General features: G+C 61.0%; 1 protein-coding gene across 1 annotated transcript in view; it reads right to left on the bottom strand.

Annotated features, from left to right (window-relative positions):
• Positions 1-7874: 7874 nt before the first annotated feature.
• Positions 7875-9373, bottom strand: part of LOC135199931 (uncharacterized) — a 1587-nt gene continuing 88 nt past the window's right edge. Inside the window, exon 1 of the mRNA XM_064228051.1 lies at positions 7875-9373. This exon is cut by the window's right edge and continues 88 nt beyond it. Within this exon, the coding sequence (XP_064084121.1) occupies positions 7875-9373 (1499 nt within the window).

Genomic DNA, 9373 nt, shown 5'->3' with positions numbered 1-9373 from the left:
GCGTCCGGCGGTCCCCGGGGCCGCCGTCCGATCCCCCGCCAGTTTCAGTTTGGGTTCGGCGCTCCGTTGGTATGGACCATGTTGAGCGTCAGCGTCCCACCTGCCGCCATCCGATCCTCAGCCAGTTTCAGTTTGGGTTTCGGGCGCCTGCGTTGGTATGGGGCCTGTGCGCGTCCGGTCGGTCCCCCGCCGACGTACGATCCCCAGGCCTAGTTTTTTCAGTTTTGGGTTCGAGCGCCTCCGTTGTATGGGCTAGTGAGCCTTCGTCGGACCCCAGCCGCCGTCCGATCCCCAACCATTTTCAGTTTTGGGTTCGGGCACCTCCGTTTTGGTATGGCCAGTGAGCGTCCAGCGGGCCTTCGGCCGCCGTCCGATCCCCAGCCAGTTTTCATTTTTTTTTTGGGTTTTTGGGGCGCCTCCGTTGGGTATGGGCGAGTGAGAGTCCAGCGGTCCCCCCGGCGCCGTCCGATCCCAGCCAGTTTCAGTTTTGGGGCTCGGCGCCTCCGTTTTTATGGGCCAGTGATCGTCCGGCGGTCCCCCGTCCGCCGCCGTCCGATCCCCACCAGTTTCAGTTTAGGTACGGGCACTTTTGGATGGGGGCCAGTGAGTGTCTGGCGGTCCCCCGGCCCGCCATCGATCCCCACCATTTTTGTTTGGGTTCAGCGCCTCGTTGGTAAGGGCCAAGTGAGTGTCCGCAGGTCCCCTGCCGCTTGGTCCGGATCCCCAGCCATTTCCAGTTTTGGGTTCTGGCGCCCTCGTTTGATATGGGCCAGTGAGCATCTGGCGGTCCCCCGGCCGCCGTCCGATCCCTAGCCAGTTTCATTTAGGTTCCCCACCCAGTTTCAGTTTGGGTTTGAGCGCCGCCGATGGTATGGGCCAATGAGCGGTCCGCGGGTCCCCGGGGCCCGCCGTCGATCAAGCAGTTTCCAAGTTTGTGTTTGGGCATACGTTTGGTGTGGGCCCTGAGTGTCGGCGGTTTATGTGGCCGCCGTCCGATCCCCAGGGGCCATTTCCAGTTCGATTCGGGCGGCCTCCGTTGGTATGGGCTAGGAGCTTTCCGGCGGTCCCCCGGCCGCCGTCCGATCCAAGCCAGTTTCAGTTTGGGTCGGGCGCCTCCGTTGGTATGGGCCAGTGAGCTTTATGGCGGTATCCCGGCCGCCGTCCGATCCCCAGCCAGTTTCGTTTTTGGGTCGGGCACCTCGGTTTTGGAAATGCCAGTGGGCGTCCGCGGTCCCCCGGGCCGCCGTCCGATCCCCAGCCATTTTCAGTTTGGGTTTCGGGCGCCTCGTGGTATGGCCAGTGAGCGGTCCAGCGGTCCACCCGGGCCGCCGTCCGATCCCCAGCCAGTTTCATTTCCAGTATTTTGAAGTTTTCGGGCGCCTACGTGGTAGGGGCTGTGAGCGTCCGGCGGTCCCCCAGCCGCCGTCCGATCCCCAGCCAGTTTCAGTTTGTGTTTGGGCGACTACGTTGGTGTGGGCCAGTGAGTGTCCGGCGTTCTGCTGGCCGCCGTCCGATCCCCAGCCAGTTTCAGTTCGGATTCGGGCGCCTCCGTTTGGTATGGGCTAGTGAGCGTCCGGCGGTCCCCCGGCCGCCGTTTGATCCCCAGCCAGTTCCAGTTTGGGTTTGGGCGCCTCCGTTGGTATGGGCCAGTGAGCGTCCTGAGGTCCCCCGGCCGCCGTCCGATCTCCAGCCAGTTTCAGTTTTGGTTCGGGCGCCTCTGTGGGTATAGGGCAGTGAGCATCCGGCAGTCATCCGGCCGCCGTCCGATCCCCAGCCAGTTTCAGTTTGGGTTCGGGCGCCTCCGTTGGAATGGGCCAGTGAGCGTCCATCGGTCCCCCGGCTGCCGTCCAATCTCCAGCCAGTTTTAGTTTTGGTTCGGGCGCCTCCGTTGGTATGGGCCAGTGAGTGTCCGGCGGTCCCCCAGCCGCCGTCCGATCCCCAGCCAGTTTCAGTTCCAGTTTAATTTTGGGTTCGGGCGCCTCCGTTGGTATGGGCCAGTGAGCGTCCGGCGGTCCCCCGGCCGCCGTCCGATCCCCAGCCAGTTTCAGTTTGGGTTCGGGCGCCTCCGTTGGTATGGGCCAGTGAGCGTCCGGCGGTCCCCTGGCCGCCGTCCGATCCCCAGCCAGTTTCGGTTTGGGTTCGGGCGCCTTCGTTGGTATGGGCCAGTGAGCGTCCGGCGTTCCCCGGGCCGCCGTCCGATCCCCAGCCAGTTCCAGTTTGGGTGCGGGCGCCTCCGATGGTATGGGCCAGTGAGCGTCCGGCGGTCCCCCGGCCTCCTTTCTGATCCCCAGCCAGTTTCAGTTTGGGTTCGGGCGCCTCCGATGGTATGGGCCAGTGAGCGTCCGGCGGTCCCCCGGCCGCCGTCTGATCCCCAGCCAGTTTCAGTTTGGGTTTAGGCGCCTACGTTGGTGTGGGATAGTGAGCGTCCGGCGTTCTGCTGGCCGCCGTCCGATCCCCCGCCAGTTTCAGTTTGGGTTCGGGCGCCTCCGTTGGTATGGGCTAGTGAGCGTCCGGTGGTCCCCCGGCCGCCGTTTGATCCCCAGTCAGTTCCAGTTTGGGTTTGGGGGCCTCCGTTGGTATGGGCCAGTGAGCGTCCTGCGGTCCCCCGGCCGCCGTCCGATCCCCAGCCAGTTTCAGTTTTGGTTCGGGCGCCTCCGTTGGTATAGGGCAGTGAGCGTCCGTTGGTCATCCGGCGCCGTCCGATCCCCAGCCAGTTTCAGTTTGGGTTCGGGCGCCTCCGTTGGTATGGGCCAGTGAGCGTCCGGCGGTCCCCCGGCCGCCGTCCGATCCCCAGCCAGTTTCAGTTTGGGTTCGGGCGCCTCCGTTGGTATGGGCCAGCCAGTGAGCGTTCCGGCGGTTCCCCCCGGTTTTGGCCGTTCCGCTCCCCAGCCATTTTCAATTTGGGTTCGGGACGCCTCCGTTGGTTATGGGCCCCCCAGTTAGGAGCGGTTTGGCGGTCCCCCGGCTGCCATACCGATCCCCAAGCCCAGTTTCAGTTTGGGTTGGGTTCGGGCGCCTACGTTGGTATGGGCCACTGATGAGCGTCTGGTGGTCCCCCGGCCCGCCGTTCGATCCCCAGGCCAGTTTCAGTTTAGGGTTGTCGGGCGCCTTCCGTTGGTTAGGGTGGGCCAATGAGCTTCCGGCAGGTCCCCCGGCCGCCGTCCGATCCCCAGCCAGTTTCAGGTTTGGGTCGGGGCGGCCTACGTTGGTTATGGGCCATGTGAGCGTTACGGTCGGTTCCCTCCACGGCCGCCGTCCGGATCCCCACAGCCCAGTTTCAGGTTTGGGTGGGTTACGGGGGCGCCTATGCCTCTGTTGGAACTGGGCCCAGTGGAGCGTCCGTCGGGTTACCCCCGGCCGCCATCAGAATCCCCAGCCATTTTGCAGTTTGGGGTTTTGGCGCCTCCGATGGTATGGGCCAGTCGAGCGTCCGGTGGTCCCCCGGGCCGCCGTCCGAATCCCCATGCCAAGTTTTTTTCGGGTTTGTGGTTCGGGTGCGCCTCCGCTTGGTATGGGGACCCAGTGAGCGGTCCCGGCGGGTTCCACCGGCCGCCTTCCGATCCCCAGCCAGTTTCAGTTTGGGGTTCGGGCGCCTTCGTTGGTATCGGGCCAGTGAGCGGTCCGGCGTGTTTCCCCGGGCCGCCCCGTCCTTTCCGATCCCCAAGGCCCAGAGTTCCAGTTTGGGTGCGGGCGGCCTTCCGATTGGTATGGGCTAGTGAGCGTACCGGCCAGTCCCCCGGCCTCCTTTCCTGATCCCCAGGCCAGTTTCAGTTTGGGTTGGGTCGGGCGGCCTCGGATGGTTGATGGGCCAGTGAGCGGTCCGGCTGGTCCCCCGGGCCGCCGTCCACGATCCCCAGACCAGTTTAGGTTTTTGTTTGTCGGGCGGCCTATGTTTGTATGGGCCAGGGGGGGGTTTTGGGGGGGGGGGGGGAAGCGTCTCCAACGGTCCCCCGGCCGCCGTCTGATCCCCAGCCAGTTTCAGTTTGGGTTCTTGCGCCTCCGTTGGTATGGGCCAGTGAGCGCCGGCGTTCCCCCGGCTGCCGTCCGATCCCCAGCCAGTTTCAGTTTGGGTTCGGGCGCCTCCGTTGGTATGGGCCAGTGAGCGTCCAGCGGTCCCCCGGCCGCCGTCCGATCCCCAGCCAGTTTCAGTTTGGGTTCGGGCGCCTCCGATGGTATGGGCCAGTGAGCGTCCAGCGGTCCCCCGGCCTCCGTCTGATCCCCAGCCAGTTTCAGTTTGGGTTCTTGCGCCTCCGTTGGTATGTGGCAGTGGGAACGCGCCGGCGTTCCCGGCCGGCTGGCCGTCCGATCCCCAGCCAGTTTCAGTTTGGGTTCGGGCGCCTCCGTTGGTATGGGCCAGTGAGCGTCCCGCGGTCCCCCCCGCCCCGCCGCCGGGGGTCCGCATCCAGCCCAGTTTCAGTTTGGGTTCGGGCCGCCTCCGTTGGGTATGGGCTAGTACCGAAGCCGTCCAGGCGGTCCAAGGCCCGCCGTCCGCGGATCCCCATCCCCCAGCCAGTTTCAATTTGGGTTGGGGCGCCTCCGTTTGTCCTGGGCCAGTGAGCGTCCGGCGGTCCCCCAGCCTGCCGTCCCCGATTCCCCGCCCGTTTCCGTTTGGGTTTCGGGAGCCTCCGAGTATGGGCAGTGACGCGTCCGGCGGTCCCCGGCCGCCGTCCTGATCCCCAAGCCAGTTTCAGTTTGGGGTTCGGGCGCCTCCGATGGTATGGGCCAGTGAGCGTCCGGCGGTCCCCCGGCCGCCGTCCGATCCCCAGCCCAGTTTCAGTTTGGGTTCGGGCGCCTCCGATGGTATAGGGCAGTGAGCGTCCGTCGGTCATCCGGCCGCCGTCCGATCCCCACCCAGTTTCAGTTTGGGTTCGGGCGCCTCCGTTGGTATGGGCCAGTGAGCGCGTCCGGCGGTCCCCCGGCCGTCGTCCGATCTCCAGCCAGTTTTAGTTTGTGATCGGGCGCCTCCGTTGGTATGGGCTAGTGAGCGTCCGGCGGTCCCCCGGCCGCCGTCCGATCCCCAGCCATTTTCAGTTTGGGTTCGGGCGCCTCCGTTGTTATGGGCCAGTGAGCGTCCAGCGGTCCCCCTGCCGCCATCCGATCCCCAGCCAGTTTCAGTTTGGGTTCGGGCGCCTACGTTGGTATGGGCCAGTGAGCGTCTGGTGGTCCCCCGGCTGCCGTCCGATCCCCAGCCAGTTTCAGTTTGGGTTCGGGGCACCTCCGTTTAGGGTTCTGGGGCCAATGAGCCTTCCGGCTTGGTCCCCCGGCCGCCGTCGATAACCCCAGGGCCAAGTATCAGTTTTGGTCGGGAGCCTTCCGGTTGTTATAGGCCATGTGAGCCCGGGGGGGGGGGGGGGTATTATTTGGCCCCCCCCCCCGGTATCCCGGCCGCTGTCCGATCCCCAGCCAGTTTCTTCAGTTTTCTGGTATGGGCGGCCTCCGTTGGAAATGGTCCCAAGTGAGCCGTCCGGCGGTCCCACGGCCGACGTTCGATCCGGAGCCAGTTTGAGTTGGGTTCGGGCGCCTCTGATGGTAGGGCCAGGTCTGAGCCCGGTCTGGCGGGTCCCCCGGCGCCGTCCGATCCCCAGCCAAGTTTCAGTTTCCAGGGTTAATTTTTGGGGAGTTCCGGCGCGCCTCCGTTGGTAATGGGCCAGTGAGCGTTTCCGGTCGGTTCCCCAGGCCTGCACGTCCGATCCCCAGGCCAGTTTCAGTATTGGGTTGGGCGCCTCAGGTTTGGGATTATGGGCCAGGGTGAGCGTCCGGCGGTCCCCTGGCCGCCGTCCGGATCCCCAGGGCCAAGGTTTCGGTTTGGGATTCGGGCGGCCTTCGGGTGGTATGGGCCAGGTTGACCCCCGGCCTCCGGCCGTTCCCGGGGCCGCTAGTTCCCCGATCCAAGCCAGTTTCCAGTTTGGTGTGCGGGCGCCCTCGAATGGTTAATTTTGGGCCAGTGAGCGTCCGGGCGGTCCCCCTGGCCTCCTTCTGGATCCCAAGGCCAGTTTCAGTTGGGTGTCCGGGCGCCCTCCGAGGGTATTGTCAGGAGCAGTCCGACGGTCCCCCGGCCGCCGTCCGATCCCCAGCCAGTTTCAGTTTTGGTTCGGGCGCCTATGTTTGTATGGGTCAGTGAGCGTCCAGCGGTCCCCCGGCCGCCGTCCGATCCCCAGCCAGTTTCAGTTTGGGTTCGGGCGCCTCCATTGGTATGGGCCAGTGAGCGTCCGGCGGTCCCCCGGCCGCCGTCCGATCCCCAGCCAGTTTCAGTTTGGGTTCCGCAGCCAGTTTCAGTTTGGGTTCGGGCGCCTCCGATGGTATGGGCAGGTCCGAGTTCGTCCAGCGGTCCTACCCGGCCGCCGTCTGATCCCCAGCCAGTTTCAGTTTGGGTCTCCCCGGGCGCCTCCGTTGGTATGGGCCGGGCCAGGTTGAGCGCCGGCGTTTCCCCGGGCTGCCAGTCCGATCCCCACAGTTTCAGTTTGGGAGGGCTTATCGGGCGCCTCCGTTGGTATGGGCATCAGGGAGCGCCAGCGGTCGGCGGCGGGGGGGGTACCGGCCGATCCCCAGATCAGTTTCAGTTTGGGGTTTTTTTTTTTTTTTTTTTGGTTCGGGCGCCTCCGTGGTATGGCGGCTAGTGAGTCGTCGCGGTCCCCCGACCGCCGTCCGATCCCCAGCCAGTTTCAGTTTGGGTTCGGGCGCCTCCATTGGTATGGGCCAGTGAGCGTCCGGCGGTCCCCCGGCCGCCGTCCGATCCCCAGCCAGTTTCAGTTTGGGTTCCGCAGCCAGTTTCAGTTTGGGTTCGGGCGCCTCCGATGGTATGGGCCAGTGAGCGTCCAGCGGTCCCCCGGCCGCCGTCTGATCCCCAGCCAGTTTCAGTTTGGGTTCGGGCGCCTCCGTTGGTATGGGCCAGTGAGCGCCGGCGTTCCCCCGGCTGCCGTCCGATCCCCAGCCAGTTTCAGTTTGGGTTCGGGCGCCTCCGTTGGTATGGGCCAGGGAGCGTCCAGCGGTCCCCCGGCCGCCGTCCGATCCCCAGCCAATTTCAGTTTGGGTTCGGGCGCCTCCGTTGGTATGGGCTAGTGAGCGTCCGGCGGTCCCCCGGCCGCCGTCCGATCCCCAGCCAGTTTCAATTTGGGTTCGGGCGCCTCCGTTGGTATGGGCCAGTGAGCGTCCGGCGGTCCCCCGGCCGCCGTCCGATCCCCAGCCAGTTTCAGTTTGGGTTCGGGCGCCTCCGATGGTATGGGCCAGTGAGCGTCCGGCGGTCCCCCGGCCGCCGTCCGATCCCAGCCAGTTTCAGTTTGGGTTCGGGCGCCTCCGATGGTATGGGCCAGTGAGCGTCCGGCGGTCCCCCGGCCGCCGTCCGATCCCCAGCCCAGTTTCAGTTTGGGTTCGGGCGCCTCCGATGGTATGGGCCAGTGAGCGTCCGGCGGTCCCCCGGCCGCCGTCCGATCCCCAGCCAGTTTCAGTTTGGGTTCGGGCGCCTCCGTTGGTATGGGCCAGTGAGCGTCCGGCGTTCCCCCTGCCGCCGTCCGATCCCCAGCCAGTTTCAGTTTGGGTTCGGGCGCCTCCGTTTGTATGGGCCAGTGAGCGTCCGGCGGTCCCCCGGCCGCCGTACGATCCCCAGCCAGTTTCAGTTTGGGTTCTGGCGCCTCCATTGGTATGGGCCAGTGAGCGTAGATTAGGTTCGGATGACTCCGTTAGAAAGGGCCTGTGCGTGTCTGACAGTCCCCCGGCCGCTGTCTGATATCCAGCTAGATTGGGTTCGGGCGCCTCTGTTGGAAAGGGCCAGTAGCGTTCAGGGGCCTCCTCTGGAAAGGGCCAGTGAGCTGTGTATTCTTCCTGAGGTGCCTTAATTTGTCTTCCACTACTTCTGGTTCAGATTACAAGCCCAAGTTTTATTCTTTATCATTTTCCATATTTATACCGTGCACTTTGATTAACTCTCTGATGTTGTTCATTACCTCTTTCATATCTGTTTTCCTCTTCTGATTCTCCTCCATTGACTCGATGACCTTATTTTCCAGACCTTCAATTGTCGCTACAAATTCTCTTTCATCCTTTTTCAACTTTTCAATCTCCTTGTCCTTTTCCAAATTTGTATCCTGCAGGTAAATCAACTCTACTTTAAGGTCGGTCATTCCTTTTTCCATCCTCTGATTATCCTCTATCAACTTGATTACCTCATTTTCCAGACCTTCAATTGTCTTTCCAATTTCAATCACTTCTTTTTTAAACATTTTAATCTCCTTGTCCTTTTCCAAATTCATATCCTGCATTTTTATCAACTGTTCTTTGAGGTCTGTTATTTCCTTTTCCATCTTAGTTTTCCTCCTCTGATTCTCCTCCATCAACTCGAATACCTCATTTTCCAGACCTTCGATTTTCTTTCCAATTTCAATCACTTCCTTTTTAAACTTTTCAATTTCCTCGTCCTTTTCCAAATTCATTTCCTGCTGGTTAGTCACTGCTTCTTTGAGGTCCATAATTTCTTTTTCCATTTCAGCTTTAAGGCTCTTCTTTTCTCCTATCAAGTGGACGACCTCATCTTCCAGACCTTCAATCGTTCGTCCAAATTCAATTACTTCTTTCTTAAATTCTTCAAGTTGCTCATCCTTTTCCATATTCAGAGATTGAAGGTCGGTTATTGCCATTTCCATTTTAGTTTTCAGGCTCTCCTTTTCTTCCATCAAGGAGACGACCTCATCTTCCAGACCTTCAATCGTTCGTCCACATTCAATTACTTCTTTCTTAAATTCTTCAAGCTGCTCATCCTTCACCATATTCAGAGATTGAAGGTCGGTTATTGCCATTTCCATTTTAGTTTTCAGGCTCTCCTTTTCTTTCATCAAGGAGACGACCTCATCTTCCAGACCTTCAATCGTTCGTCCACATTCAATTACTTCTTTCTTAAATTCTTCAAGTTGCTCATCCTTTTCCATATTCACAGATTGAAGGCGGGTTATTTCCTTTTCCGTTTCAGTTTTCAGGCTCTCCTTTTCTTCCATCAAGGAGACGATCTCATTCTCCAGACCTTCAATCGTTCGTCCAAATTCAATTACTTCTTTCTTAAATTCTTCAAGCTGCTCATCCTTCTCCATATTCAGAGATTGAAGGTCGGTTATTGCCATTTCCATTTTAGTTTTCAGGCTCTCCTTTTCTTCCATCAAGGAGACGACCTCATCTTCCAGACCTTCAATCGTTCGTCCACATTCAATTACTTCTTTCTTAAATTCTTCAAGCTGCTCATCCTTCACCATATTCAGAGATTGAAGGTCGGTTATTGCCATTTCCATTTTAGTTTTCAGGCTCTCCTTTTCTTTCATCAAGGAGACGACCTCATCTTCCAGACCTTCAATCGTTCGTCCACATTCAATTACTTCTTTTTTAAATTCTT

The sequence above is a fragment of the Macrobrachium nipponense genome, chromosome 26, assembly GCF_015104395.2.
Source record: "Macrobrachium nipponense isolate FS-2020 chromosome 26, ASM1510439v2, whole genome shotgun sequence".
NCBI lineage: Eukaryota > Metazoa > Arthropoda > Malacostraca > Decapoda > Palaemonidae > Macrobrachium > Macrobrachium nipponense.
Note: the sequence above shows the minus strand (reverse complement) of the source record. Positions and strands in the feature narration are given on the sequence as shown.